Source organism: Symphodus melops (genome assembly GCF_947650265.1).
Source record: "Symphodus melops genome assembly, chromosome: 21".
Taxonomy (NCBI): domain Eukaryota; kingdom Metazoa; phylum Chordata; class Actinopteri; order Labriformes; family Labridae; genus Symphodus; species Symphodus melops.
In genome coordinates this window covers 8,670,595-8,683,775 of record NC_136711.1, presented here as the reverse complement: position 1 = coordinate 8,683,775, position 13,181 = coordinate 8,670,595, and the positions used below count along the sequence as shown (strand labels likewise).

General features: G+C 45.0%; 1 protein-coding gene across 5 annotated transcripts in view; it reads left to right on the top strand.

Moving 5' to 3' along the window:
* raraa (retinoic acid receptor, alpha a) overlaps window positions 1-13,181 on the top strand; it is a 147,007-nt gene that overhangs the window by 117,558 nt on the left and 16,268 nt on the right. For all 5 annotated transcript variants that reach the window (XM_079333891.1, XM_079333890.1, XM_079333889.1 and 2 more), the window contains one exon: window positions 12,743-12,891. In XM_079333891.1, coding sequence (XP_079190017.1) covers window positions 12,743-12,891 — 149 coding nt within the window. The remainder of the gene's footprint in view (window positions 1-12,742; window positions 12,892-13,181) is intronic.

Below are 13,181 nucleotides of genomic sequence, written 5' to 3'. Positions count from 1 at the left end.
GGCTCCCCCAGGACCTACGCCTACACAGCCATGGAGGGTGAAGCTGCCTTCTTCCACTTTAAATGCTCTGCCCAAATTGACTTTTTTTCTCTCTTCTTTGTGATTTATTACTGCAACAAAATAACCAGTTAATCACATTTCTGCTGGGTTTTTTTCACTCGGCTTGATGGAAGTTTTTCTCTTCTCATCTTCTAACGTGATCTTTTCTCTGCTTGTTCGTACGCTTAATTACACCTGTTTATTTATTCACAACAGATTACCATTAGGCCTTCCCTCTTCGTCACATTAAAGCAGGTTTTCTATATTACAATCAGCTCTGAATTAAGAGTACTGCGATCTTTCCTCACCTGTGTGTGTCACTATTCACAAAAGTTCCCCATATCCCTTGAATAAACCATAGCAAACTGTTAAATAATCAATTGGCCCCACTTAGCTTAATGGACAGAGTTGACTGGGAGTGGCGTGTGTTCCTCCTTGCAGAGGAACTGGGTCGCAATAAATGGCAACCAGTCCCCCCCCCCCCCCCGGGTCACAATGAGGCCCGGGTCACATGGCAGAGGGAGATGAGCAGTCGACAAAGGGCAGCTGGGGTTAACTGGACCCTGGAGGAGTGGAGGAGGACGGGGGGAGCGGGAGCGTTTACACGAGCTCACCTGAGGGCTCAGCTCAGGTTACTTCCACTCATTGTTTTTGGCAGCTCTGCTTACTAATGTGTGCATAGTCAACATGCTTGTCTAAGGGTTATAACATGGCCTTCTTTTTCCTTATAAATTAATCAGATAGATGCTTTTGGTCATTTCTTTAAAAGTCAAACATTTGCGGAGTCATTCGAACATCTAACAAGTGCTTCTTTAGTCAATCCAACATGAGAAATGGAAAGACTTTTTATTCACAATTAAACAAAATACACAAATCTTTACCTCTGAGAAACTGGAAGTTTCTGGAAATTATTTAAAAAAAAAAAAAAAAAACATTCAGGAATTTGCAAACGAGTCGCAATTACTTTGTATTAACTGTTGATTGTATGGATGTGCATCCAAACATCTTTCTACTGGAACTTTTCACACTTGCACTCAGAGATGGAGCAGATGTGCTTAACTGTAGGACAATTTGTTTTTGGTGAACTTTTGTACTGGATGTGTATTCTTAGATGTTCAACAAGCAGGACGTGTTTTTATACCGTCACTATGCTGTATAGTTTCAGTCAACAACAGTGGACCCAAACTCAAATGTTGTTATTTGTATTCAAAGCAAAATATCTGTATTTTGTACATTGTGGCCAGAAAACAGCGATGTCTTACTTAAACCAGTTAACTGACTGGTGAGCAGCAGGAAATGGCGTGTGTGTGCGTGTGTGTGTGTGTGTGTGTGTGTGTGTGTGTGTGTGTTGCCATCAAATGGCTCCCCCCAGGCTACACTAAAAGGTCAGGGATCCATGCAGGAAATTAGTGTCTGTGGAGGGACGGACAACACACAGACACAGTCACACACAGAGAGAAGTGAAAAGCACAACCCGAACTCGCGGAAGCCAAACATGTCCTTCATTAAATTCCACTAATACCCCACTGCGCTCCCTCGATGACTGCCCGCTCTCATCAGCCATTTTCGCTAAACACGGAGCTAGCTTAACGTCCTGGTGCAATCAACAACAAGCACCTATTGTTTTTACATGAACTGTTTTTTTTGTGTGTGTTTGTATTGTTTGCTGACTTTAAAGAAAAACCAGACTGTACCAATCTCTCCCCCTCTGCTCAAGTTCCTGACAGAGCAGACCCCACTTTGCATCAGACAGCGTCATCTGTCATAATCGGTCAGCACTAGCAAGAGAGCAGCGGAAGGAAACTTTGTTTAAAAAAAAAAAAAATCTAGGGAAGGTGTGCAGATTGTTGCAACGTAAGCCTTCGCATCTACAAAATGAAACTACATTTGTGTGAGCGATGGGCCGTCAGAGGTTGGTAGGTTTGTTTCCAATCAATACGCAGTTAGCTTGTTTTCCTCAGCGTCTGGCTATTCTAAATATGTCAGCTGTCTCTTAGGGGTCTTTAGGCCATCTTAACCCCTGTGCTGACCTAGCAACCCCCTCGGCTCCCAGCACCGCTGAGCTCTTTAACAGAATAGTGACAAGATAATAGCATGCTTGCCGTGTCTTCGAACTCCACGCCTATGCAAATACCTCCACTTACATCCCCCATAATGTGCTTTCAACTTCAAACCCTGACATTGGCACTTGAAGTTAATTTATGAAGGAAACATTGCATTCTGGGTTTCATGTACAGTAAAAGAATGCGTTCTCCGCCTGCTGAGGCTTGACAGCGGTGGTAAATTACAAGCCAGTTTAACTATTAGCCCTAACTCTCGCTGACGAGCGCTAGAGATTACAAAGTTAAATAGGTGTCTGTGTTTAAAGAGACGCGCCGCGTCATGACGTCGCATCTCTGAACACACGCTCGCGCCCACACGCTCGCACTCGTGACCTCTCCTCCACTTCCACTGTCATGCTCCAAACTCTGAAGTTGAAAAGATCAAACTCTTGTAATCTATTCCCCTGTGATTGACTATTTTGTTGTCCACAGAGAGGGGGGGGAGAACATGAGTGGAGAGAGGAGGTTTAACATGACAAAGCCGGTCCCCTGGTGATCCTCCTCTTCTCCTCCCCAGATCCGCTTCTCTTCTCCTCTTGATCCCTTGTTCCTCTTTTTTTCCCCCTCTCTCCTACTCCTCCTGGCCCGTGTTAGTCCACTTCAGCCCTCTAATGCAAATAACCCTTTGCACCCTCCATATTTATGACCCGCTTCCTCTGCTGTTAAATATGCGCTTAAGAACTGAAGGGCCAGTCACATTGGATTAGTGAGTATCAATGGGCAGATAACCTCTCTGTTAGAGTTAGCTGAAGAGCAAACACTCAAGCACAAGCATTCACAAAGCTCTTTTGGCCTTCAAACACTGTGTGGCAGTCGGCTCAATAAAGATAAATGGGCCCTGGTTAATATGTATGGATGTGATTTCAGCTGAGGTTAATATGATGTGGTGAATATAATGCATTTACAAGCATCTTCTCAGCTGTGATTGTATTTTTTTTTTATGCTGAAGGCGGAAATGTGGTCATACACCTCAGAATAATTTATGGCCTGAAATTGTGTCTCTGAATAGTAAAGTTTGTGTTGCATGTTGAAGTTCGTGCCTCAATAAGCATGAAGCTAAACATTCTAGCTGTTCGAAACTTAGTCCAAAAAACAGCTGGTTTGGCTCTCAGAGTATTTTTTTAAAGACTGTGGGCGGGGCTTATAACTCTTGATTGACACCTCCCTGGTTGTGCTCGGTTCGGCAAAGAACTATTAAACAATCAGTTGAACAATGTGTTTGTTTGGTTAACTCATGTTCAGACCTGTCAAAATATGACCTTCATTTAAATTGGTTACAGAATGGCGGAGTAACATACAGTACACTTGTGTCGTCTAAGCCGTTGTTGGCAGGTAGCGTAAGGTACACAACATGCTATGTTAGCAGAGTTCCCCCTGTTTGTTTGCTAAGCTTGTCAATGTTCTTCAAGTTGCATTAGCTAGTGCTACATTATGAAGAAACCAAAGTCTCAACAGAGAGCAAAAGATGATCATTCACTTCGCTAACCTAAAGAGCTTCTTTCTTACTTTTACTTCAATTAATTAATTCATCATTTATTTGATCAACATCACGTCCAAACATAGTGCTCTGGATTAAAAATGTTCTAATACTGTATAGATCCTCAAAGTTATGTGTTCAAGACCCCATATTAGTTTTCAGACTGCTGAGGATTTGAGTTTCCAAATATGAACCTTCTGCCCAAAACCTTTCAACTATAACATTTATACAAACCTGCTCTTTGCACTCATAACTTCTTTTCTTCAAGATGTGTTTCCAGCAACTGCTTTCTTCTGATACCTTTAAGGTCACAGGAATAATTCCACGCCTCTGACCCTCTGTACCTGTGACCCCCTGACTTCTTATTACTGGCTGCTTGTAATGTCTGCGACCCTGGATTTTACGGGGATTGGGGGAATTGAAGCTTATTTGGCAGTGGCACTCATTCTAAGTGGCTGTGAAAAAAAAAAAAGCACCAGCCAGACAACTAAAGCGGTAACCTTTTAAAAGGCTTTTGTTAGACCGCACAGTCGGGTCCAGGATGAGCTGCAGGCCCAGCTTTTAACTGTTGCTTCAGCCCCTCCTGTGTATGCACGAGTGTGGTTTGTTATCACAGAAGGGAAAAAAAAAAAAAAGCACGCACACTGTCACCCAATCACGCACAATTCTATAATTAACCGATGCAGGCACTCAGTAAAAGAGAGGCTTAATGTTTCATGAAGCTGTTTTCACAGTCAGAGCGGGCCATCAAAGAGCGCTTTTTAGAGGCGGTGGTTTGACTTGTGTGTTCGTGCTATGATCCAATGAGGACCTTGATCTTGAATCGTGCGTCGTATCACAGCTGCAAGTCAGTCCAGGGAGGGCGTATTAGTTCATATCAACAGAGTTGACAAAGGGTGTGTGTGCTCAGTGGTTACACCTGCTGCGTCAAGAAGCAAACATGCTGGCAGTCTGTGACGGCTTTTATTTTGATGTTTTGCATGTCACAGACCTTACCCGATCCTGTCCAGTTAGTATAGCTCCCCCCCCCCCCCCCCCCCCCTAGCTTTAACACCTCTTGTTTCTGCTCGCTCTCTTCATGTGTGTCAGTGATCTCTCTCAGCTGATCGCGAAAAGATGCGTCGTGTGTGATCAGCTCACGTTCAATGGTGGACGCACTGTGGACAAACTCTGCCTGTAACTGACTCATGGAATTCAAAGGCTTGTTAATCTGAAGCTTGTGTTCTTTAATAAGTTACACATTGTGTCTTTTGATTGTTTTAGTTATGAAGCTAACACACTAAAACACCCCGAGGTCAATTAAAAGCCAAAATCGGACGTCTAAAATTGTAATATGATCCGGCACACACACATTTTTTTTAATTCTTACACACACTATTACGTTAGATATCATGCTTTCATGCCCACAGCAGAACAACGTGTGTGTGAGGCCGAACAAACATTCCACCCTGCCTGTCCATATCCCAGCATCCCCCTTTTTTTTCTTTTTTCTTCTTCTTCCCCGCCCCATGTGCCCACCACTGTGTCCCACACCATCAGCTCATGCCAAATATCTCCGGTCACCCTGGGGCATGTGCCAACTTGCTCAGTCCTACTGTCAGTCAGCAGGCACAGACAGCTGCTGGGTAGAGTTACACCGTGTTACTCGAGGTTGCGGGGGAGCGTTGTTGCCAGGGAAATTATGCTTCAATTTGAAGAAAATAGCTGCATCAAAAGCCGGTTTTTGTTTACTGCACATTCAGATCTGAAAAGGCACCCGTAATTTCAAACACCAAGATTTCACATGGTTGGAGTGTCCTTTGGGTTAATTATTTGTTGGAAAACTCCACAATTACACTCAGCTATAGGTTAGCATGTGGCTGCAGCTCAGCTACTCTGGTCAGGAATAGGACGAAGCTGCTGATCCAAGTCTTAACCCCCCCGTAGACCTCACCTTTGCCATCTGCTCCCTCCCCACACATGTTCTCAGTTGCGTCTCCATTTGCCGGGGCAGCGGTGATAGGAAAACCTGGTGTGTTGTTGTTTCAGAGACCTGGCAGCATGGAGAGGGAAGTTATCTTGGGCCCCTGGAGAAAGGGGGCTTAGGAACATGGTGGGGGCCAATGGGTTGATAAAAACCAGACCTGGCTTAGACAAGAAACATGCAGGCATTCACACACAGGCTGTATCCTATACATGCATGCAGCACTTAACTGCACACATGCACTGAGGCAGATGCACCCATCTGTCTTTCATTTGTTGTGTGAGTGATCAAACCGTGCATACATTTACAACTCACTAAGATATAAAGACAGTACATGGTGCACTCACTAAACACAAGCCCACTCCTGGCCCACCATTTCCTGGCGATCATAACATGCAAGAAAACATTCTTACTTTGCCCTTCGGCCTCTGCCTGGACCCCCATCGATCACTCATGTATGTGTGTTTTTCTTGCAGTAACGTGCTAGACAGTAAGGGGTACTTATTTTGGCTCCAATTTGGAGAACTGCTCATCAAAACTGCGTCGGAGCGACCACCGTAGCCTTCAAAAGTGAAGCCTGTAACATCTCAAGCTGTCACATCAACGTTTGCCCTTTCTGCAAAATTCAAATATCTGCAGCGGTTGCAAAACAGCACACTGTCATATCTCTGAAATGTGCTGTGCAGCATGACTCCCGGCCGCACCCCCTGCAGAAAATTGTATTGAAAACAAATGATTTTCTCAGTTTGATCTATGCCTATCATTTCCATGCATTAAGAGTGTGAGTATACCGTACACAGAAAAATGTGCTAAAACTCAGTTACAAGCCATACATCATGCCAGACCACACATCTTCATAAAGTGATCTTATTGCACAACTCTGTGGCTGCAAGTATGTTCCCATTTATTTTTTCTTTCTTGGAAATCTTGGAGACTCATAACAGTGACAGCACCCACACACACTCCCCTTCTTTCTCATCCGAGATCTGTGCTGAGAAGCACACTGCAAGCTAGACATGCAGCAGCTTAGGTGCAGCACAACCAGGCAGAGAGATCCTCGGTAATCCCGCAGGCTTACCCTCACTGAAACACACACACACGCACACACGCACACATGCACACACACAATTGTATGGTGCCATAACAAACATGATATGAGTGGGAGTAGTGACAGATGGCCTGGCTGCTAGCATAACAAACTTCAGGATCCAGAACAACCAGGAAGGGAATAAGACACAGTAATTGAGCCATTGTGATTCATTCACATCTTTAGGTGGAGGAGGAGCGATCATATATTTATGTTTCCATAATTGGAACTCTTTTTTTTGTTGTAGACTCAAGGTCTTTTGCTTTCTGTGCCTGATGTGCAATCTTCATGTGTCGTGTGATGTTAATGTTTTTAGCAAGGACAGGTACCGAGCCTCCTGCAACTTGTTCCCTTGATAGAAGTTGTTGGGAGCAAAGGGTAGAGGAACGTTTCAGACTCGGGAAGTGGGGCAGGTATGAGTGAGGGGGGGGGGGGTTGGAACGGCTGGATTTAGTTACAGTGACTGTAGGAGGCGTGAGGCTTTCTGTCTGCTCTTCTGCCCCATGTTAACCTCTGCTTCTCCTTCCTGTGTGTGTGTGTGTGTGTGTGTGTGTGTGTGTGTGTGTTCCATTTCACCCCCTATACCCCACCACCAGTTTACTCCCCTTCCACCATCCAATAACTGTTCGCACTCAGTGTTTGAACACAAACAAACCCCGGCGTTGTCTCTGCTTACAGCTGTCAGTCCGTGCGTGCCTGATGGCGTGTGATCACGCACACATGACGCCTCCATCACAGCTCATATGAAGATGGCGTGCGTGGCTTTCTGGCTGTCAGTAATCAGTGTGAAGGCAGCAGTGGGAGCCCCCTTCCATTTTCAGCGGAAAGCTCTGTTAGAGAATGGCAGGATTTCCCTGTTAGCGAGGAAATAGTCCCATTTCCCCCCTTCAGTAATTGAAGAGTGCTGACAAAGCGTTCCCCTGCTCGTGTGTTTATCGTTTTTTTTCCCTACTTGCTTCTCACCCACATCCCTGACACAGGAACCAGAAACGCCGTCTGAATATTTAGCAAAAGTCGAGCACCATGCATGAGCTGCCCTCTCGTCGGTGTGTTTCACCTAACTTCAAAAGCTCTTAAGTTGCTGCCAGTCATTTTTATGGACATGCATGATGCATTGGCCTACTACTCCCACGGTTTTTGTGAGCCGGTCTCTGTCCCTGAGGCAGTTCCATCGGCCATCCCGCTTCATTATTTTAAGCAGACTTCAAAGCGAGCCTTAATGCAGCAGCCTGTGGCATGGTGGTCTGTGCGGTGTCTCGTCTCCTGCACACTCACTGCATGGAAAGACAAATGGACCGCTATATGTTCTTCCACGCATCTTACATGTGGCCAGCATGTGTGTGTGTGTGTGTGTGTGTGTGTGTGTGTGTGTGTGTGTGACCACATAATCTAATAGAAGACAGGGGTACACAACGGTCTGTGATAGAGTAGGATTCAACAAAGTCCAGCCCCTCCGCCTTCATTTTCTGCAGGTTTTTTTTTTTATCCACAATGCAGCCAGTCAGCTAATGTTGTTAGCTTCCCCCTAATGATGGTGAAATCTCATTAATATGCTTCACAGCTGGACCCAGTAACCAGTGGGGATGAAGGTAATCAAATCTCAGAGGACTAACCTAAGGCTGAACCTCGAGAAATGCTCAACAGCACCGGTCCGAGACAAACCAGAGTCTAGAGGCTTGATAATAGCCAGTGGGCTTGTGTGTGTGTGTTTCTGTGTGTGTGTCTTGCTCTGTGGTCTCGATGCCTTTGAAGTGCTGATGTTAGCCAGGCCATCTTATGTCACTATCCGAGCTCCAACCAGTCTATCATCAGACCAGATTTCATTTCAGTCTGTCATATTTGTCTGGAGAAGTCTCGGCATGCAGTAACGGAGTGAAGGATCCGCGAGGGGGGCGGGGCTTCTCTCTAAGTGCACTTGTGGCTTGTGATGTATGCAAAGTGAATCTGAAGAGCGGCATTACAGACCACTCACACTTGAACTTAATTAAATAACCGGTGCTTTGGCTCGTCGTTGGAGAAACACCACGCTACATTAAGCTATTAAGATATGTGAGCGCTGCAGACGCGCACGCCGAGGGTTAGTAAAAGTCGTCTGTGGATGTTAGTTAAAGGTTCTTACATTCAAACAAGAAGCTTTGACTCATCACTCATATGAACTGAATGTTATGAGAGCAGAACGTTTTCTCAAATTTAGTGCAAATCATGAGGACAAAATTCCGAATGAGAACACATCCGTACTTGTATTTGTTTTATTAGATTTTCTTTTAGCTTGTTATGAGACGTGTTAGCATGAGATATATCTGTCCGATCTTTATCGTTATTCGTTACAGTTCGGTGTCAGACAAAGTGACGTACAGCATGCAGACTGGAAGAGCGTCCACAGAGAAGATGCATCATGGACGATAGGTTTAACACTTAGAAGAAAGCTGGGTGATTTCTAAAAGTGACAGAATACATAAAAACAGGAAGAGATAAGACGTAGCATTTTATCCTCACCGTAGCTTTTTATAAGTGCAGCAGGTACGCCAGACTCAGCCTCCTGTTAAATGGACTGCCTCTGTTCAGTTCAATGCTGCAGGTTTAGCTTTGGTCACCCCTGACAGCAGCACTTTTTACCCCCGTGTCCATCAACATGCCAGACTGTATTCTCCTGTGTGTCTCTGGTTAACAATAACAGAAGTGGCCATATGCTGCGTGTGCTTTGTGTTTCACCATTGCCGTAAAACAATGGCTGCTTATCAGGCACTCTGCAGTGCACTGTTTTTCATTTAAACATTATTTTCATGGTCACTGGTTCCTGTGCCTGTATTCCAAAAACAAATCCAGCTTTTATTGTCTATTCATTGTAGCCCCTCTCTCTTGGCTAAAGAAATGATATTCTAGCTGCAGCTCGAGTTTTAGTTACCGAGCCGACTTTGCAGGCTCAGGAGGGGCTCCGGCCTGGAACGTTTAGCCAGACACACAAGTTTTTCCAGCGTGAACATGTTGCAAGGATATCGCAGGAAAGCTCTCCAGGCGAGCATGAGTCAGTTCTTCCAGTGTTTGTGCGTAGGATTTGGTGGGTCACACAATAGGCGGGCTTGTGGTGTAGCCGGTGTTGATCAGATGCAGGCTGCTGTTGAATAAAGCTTGGGTGAGTGCTGCTGAAGAGTTAAGTAGATCTGTCCTCTCTGCCGCTCCGTCCACAGGCCTGCCATTGTTTTTGCTCCATGCCTCAGCTTGACAGCGCTCCAGAAGCCAGCCATTGTATTTAATTACAGTCGCCAGCCCCCTCACAGACTCTGGTCCTTGTGTCCCAGATTTCCAATGGGTGCTCTCATTAAGACTGTGTGCGTTTATGTGTGTGTGTGTGTGTCTGACCCATGAGGCTTTTTTAAATGGCTTTAGGAAAACCCTTTTGCCAGTGTGAATGTAAGCATGAGTAGTGTTTTTTTTTTTTTTTTACGTGTGTGTGCCCAAGTGGGTGGCACATCCGTTTGTCTATGCATTTCTAATGAAGTCAGCTGGATGAACAGCTCTGCGGCCGCGCTAATAACGCAGGCCTCTAATCACTCCGCGCGTCAACGGAGGCAGAAGAGCGCAGAAAACCGTGAAGGGTTTTTTGTGCTAATGAGGAAATATGGCACGTTACATAAGGGGCCGCTCTATTTAAGTTTAATTTGTTTGACACGAGTGTGGCGACTGCAATGCCCAGTGGCGTGGGCAAAGATGGCCCTGATGACTCCAATAAGATGACGATAAGAAGCAGAGGACAGACTCTCCTCACCTGCCCTGGAGAGAGGATGTTTCTGAAAATGTTTCATTACTTTTCCCCTCAGAAGCAGTAACAAGTGAAGATTGTGTGATTTATTTATTTATTTTCTTTTCTTTTTTTTTTGTTTTTGCTCGACACAAGTCGGGATTTGTTTCCAAATACGTTTAAAGAATAGAATCTAAAAGAGGAAGAAGGCACATGATTGAAGTATTGCAGTCTCTCCTCTCTGTGTGCATACCACTTTTATCACCTCATCTGTTTTCTATTTTTTCTCCCTTTTTTTTTTTTTCCGCTCAAACACACCAGAGTTCTCCGTCTCTCCTTCGTCTTCATGGCTTATTGCTCACCTCCCTTCATCTTCACCCTACATCTTTTTTTCCTCCCTTCCTTCTCATGATACTCTTTTTGCAAAAGAATCCTGGTTCAATAAACATCCCCCCTCCTCCCCTCCCCCAAGGAAAATAGTGGAAGTGGCTTTTTTTTTTAAACATCCTTAAACCCATATTGAGTCATTTACAGCATGAGCATCAGCAGTGTCTGCTCTGCTGGTGTGAGGAGTTTGCAGCTCATAAATAGGATGTCTTCATAACCCAGGAGTGATTGGGTGTCACTGTTTTGTGTTGCAATGTGCGCTTCAGCTTAACTGTCCCCGTCACCTGAAACTCCCTTGGATCTCGCTGTGTGAGATAACACGCAGGAAAGATTTTATTTTTTATTTTTTTGTCTGCTGATTGAGCTTGTTTTTTATTTACCAGGACATGTGGAACATATCTGGGCTTCAGGTTGGTTTATTTTGGTTGCTCTCAATGTAATCTTCTTCTGCACCATCTGCTGCGTGGCGACTGGCAAGCTAAGACCTGCACACAGACTCTATAAAAGGATAGGAAAGGGTGAGAGAGAGAGAGAGAGAGAGAGAGAAAGTGTACCCTTGCTTCATATCACACAATGTGCAGTGTGATGAGAGTTGTGTGTCGTCACGTGAAGCGTCTTCCCAGCTGTACGACGGGCCTGCTGAACCGTCCCGCTCTGTTAAATATAGATGGCTTATTTACACTCCAGCACTGAGCTGCAGGCTGATTCTGAGCTGTTTGATCCAACCTTTAGTAGAGGATGCTGGGAAAGTAACAGGGCTGCAGAATGCGACACACCACTATGGATATGTAGAAAACCAGTGTTCGTCAAATAGGCGCTGGGTGTCAGGACTCATCTTTGTGTGCATGAGAATAAAAAAAAAAAAAAAGAAGCTTCAACAGCCGAGATGCTGGCTGAGAAAGGCAGTTCATTTGCAAACACGGATTATTCACTTAAACCGTCAGCCACAGGCCACAGGGTGCAGGACTCTGCTGTGAAAGTGTGTGTTTGATTGTGTTGATGAAAGCCCCATGTTTTGTAACACACAGGATATTGAGGTCAAAGTCCAATACATTTTACATGAAGGCAACAGCAGGTTACTTCCTCCAAAGCCCGGGACTACTTTGTTTACCGTGTAAAGCACATAAAAAAATATGGGAGCTTCCAAAGCGCACACAAGTTGTTTGGTTTGTCATATTAGTTCTTATTGGATGAGTGTTCCCAGCCCTTCTGTGTTTACTTGTCCTGCATTGAAGACGACAGAATGAGGTGTGTGTGCTGGCTTGAAAATAGGATAAACATGTTGCACAGCAGCCCGTCCTGCAAGATCAGAAGCACAAAGACGTGACGCTTTGCCTCGTTTGTTGCTCTTCATTGGTACAGCGTGACCTTTCTCCTTCCATAGTTTCAAGCATTCAGACTTGAAACAGCGCAATTTGAATGATGCACAACTTCAGGCCGTATATCAGAGGAGAGAACCTTTCTTTGAACCCTGCAAGAGAAGCCGCTTTCAGCTGTTAGACACACACCCACACACACACATACACGCACACACACACACACAAAGCCGTAATTTAAGCAGTAAATCTAAGAAAAATTCTGCAGAGGGTGTTGTCTTTGCTGCTTTGATGATCTGTGTGTGTGTGTGTGTGTGTGTGTGTGTTAGAAAGTGTCTGTTCTTATTAGACGTTTCTTTCCTCTGGCGGATCGAGTAGAATGCCACGAATGAAGAAGCAGTCCATGCACTTGCAGTGTTTTTGTTCAACACATTGTTCGAACATGAAAGACTTTCCCTTCTGGTGATTTGTATCTGTCTGGAGTGTTGTTGAGCGTGTGTGTGAGTGTAATCCTGAGATGTACTGTTTATCCCACTGACATCGATTTAATGCGTCATCATGTCTGTCTGCGCTCCATCTGATAACGTTCCCTAACCCCTCCTGTCGTTCTCGCACCCTTTCTCTCTCCACAGCGATAGAGACCCAGAGTACCAGCTCAGAGGAGATAGTGCCAAGCCCGCCCTCGCCTCCCCCGCCGCCCCGCGTCTACAAGCCCTGCTTTGTGTGCCAGGACAAGTCCTCAGGGTACCACTATGGTGTCAGCGCCTGTGAGGGCTGCAAGGTGAGACTCCTGGCCTTCCTCTGAAAATTGCCAAGCAAGCAAGATGTTCATCAATCCTCCAACCTATATGTGATTCCTGTTGAGGAAAAATGCGAGAGTCCGAGATGAGACGATAAAAAAAATAAAAAAATAAAAATAAAAAAATTGGCACGTCACTCGGAAAATGTCACATCCATTTGTGTTTTTTACTGTTTAATAGTGAAACTTAACTTTGGAAATTTACCAACATTGACCCCCTTTACTGACTCATTGTGTTTACTCAAGAAATGACTAGAGGGAGTGCTTTTGGA